General features: G+C 38.9%; 2 protein-coding genes across 2 annotated transcripts in view; one reads left to right on the plus strand and one right to left on the minus strand.

Annotated features, from left to right (window-relative positions):
- Nucleotides 1-784, minus strand: part of LOC106876235 (uncharacterized) — a 14170-nt gene extending 13386 nt beyond the window's left edge. The window contains exon 1 of the mRNA XM_014924717.2: nucleotides 234-784. Coding sequence (XP_014780203.1) covers nucleotides 234-650 — 417 coding nt within the window. The 5' untranslated portion in view covers nucleotides 651-784. The remainder of the gene's footprint in view (nucleotides 1-233) is intronic.
- LOC106876234 (tetratricopeptide repeat protein 38) overlaps nucleotides 1-1572 on the plus strand; it is a 66700-nt gene that overhangs the window by 43415 nt on the left and 21713 nt on the right. The window lies entirely within an intron of this gene.

The raw sequence follows: 1572 nt of genomic DNA on the forward strand, positions 1-1572 counted from the left end.
TATATATATACGACGGGCTTCTTTCAGTTTCCGTCTACCAAATCCATTCACAAGGCTTTGGTCGGCTCAAGGCAATAGTAGAAGAAAACTAACCCAAGGTATCACGCAGTGGGACTGAACCAGGAACTATACGGTTGGCAAGTTCTTACCACACAGTCACGCCTGCGCCTACGCATCTAATTATGTAAATTGTTAGACAAAAACTAAATTAAAATAAGATTAAGTTACGTTACCTTAATTTGGATATGATTAGCAACTGTCATTATCAAAGTAATAACAATAAGTGAAATTACTATGAAAATAATGCTCATGGTTGCACATCTAAATTTTCTACACCATTGTGTAGTGCATGGTTCTATGTCTCTATTTCGAGGTACGTTTATCGCATCTTGTTGTTGTTGTTGTTGTTGTTGTTGCTGCTGCTGCTGCTGCTGGAGGAGTTGTTGTTGTTGTTGTTGTTGTTGTTCTTCTTCTTCTTCTTCTTCATCAGTTTCATATACTTTTCTATTTTCCACATATTTCTCAGGTTTATGTCCAATTTCCTGATTCTTCTTCTCCTCTAACTGGGGAGCTGGTGACGAAAAGTCGTGTACCGTCGGTTCTGAGGAGTTTTTCTCTTCGTCAAGAGGTTTTTTATCCATTGTGGGCATTTCCGCAAATATTCAACAAACAGCCACAATACAATCTTAAAATTATTGAGTTCACAATGATATTAAATGAATACTTCACTTTATTTTATATCTCTTATCTTCCTCACGCCTCTCTCTCTTTTTCACAATTAACAATAAATTACAGATGTCTCTCTCTCTCTCTCACCCAATCTCTCATTCTTTCACTTTCTGTTTATTGCTTTTTTTTCTACTCCACTCTTTCATTTTTTTCCCTACCTCTCTTTCTCCCCTCCCCCTCTCTCTCTCTCTCTGTCCACTCCTCTTATCCTCTCAACTGGTTTCAATTTCATATTACGTCGTGTTTTCTAAGGGTGGATATTTGACGTAATCATTAACGTGCCGGGTCAAACACCTTGAGATATTTTTCCTGGATTTTTATGTTCAAATCTCACTGAAATAAATTTAACTTTTTCATCCCTTCAGCGGTCAATGAAATAAACTACTGTTCAATACATACATACATACACGATGGCTGCCCCCCTCGTTATCGAGTATGTCCATTGCACGAAGCTTAACTTAACGGTGCTGTGATCGAATGTGACTTTTTAGCCCAGCCAAAGATCTACAATGTCTTGCACACTTACCATCCAAAACCTTTACATACGTACATACATACATACGTACGTGTAGTGAAACTAACACCTCGATCGCCATTACATATGAAACTACCTATCGCCATTCTTCTCATTTAAATATAAACAAACGCGAGCGTAGCGGAGAACCCATTCCTTGTCATCACGTGACTGATTATTATTCGAAGCGGCAACTTCGAACCGTTCCCGCCAGAACGCAAACTGACCAATCACAGCCCTTAATAAGGTCACGTGCTAGTGTTTTCCTACTACCGTCTTGGAGCCCCCTTAACGCCTTAAATAGAGCAACTCATACCCAACAAATTTGT

The sequence above is a fragment of the Octopus bimaculoides genome, chromosome 24, assembly GCF_001194135.2.
Source record: "Octopus bimaculoides isolate UCB-OBI-ISO-001 chromosome 24, ASM119413v2, whole genome shotgun sequence".
NCBI lineage: Eukaryota > Metazoa > Mollusca > Cephalopoda > Octopoda > Octopodidae > Octopus > Octopus bimaculoides.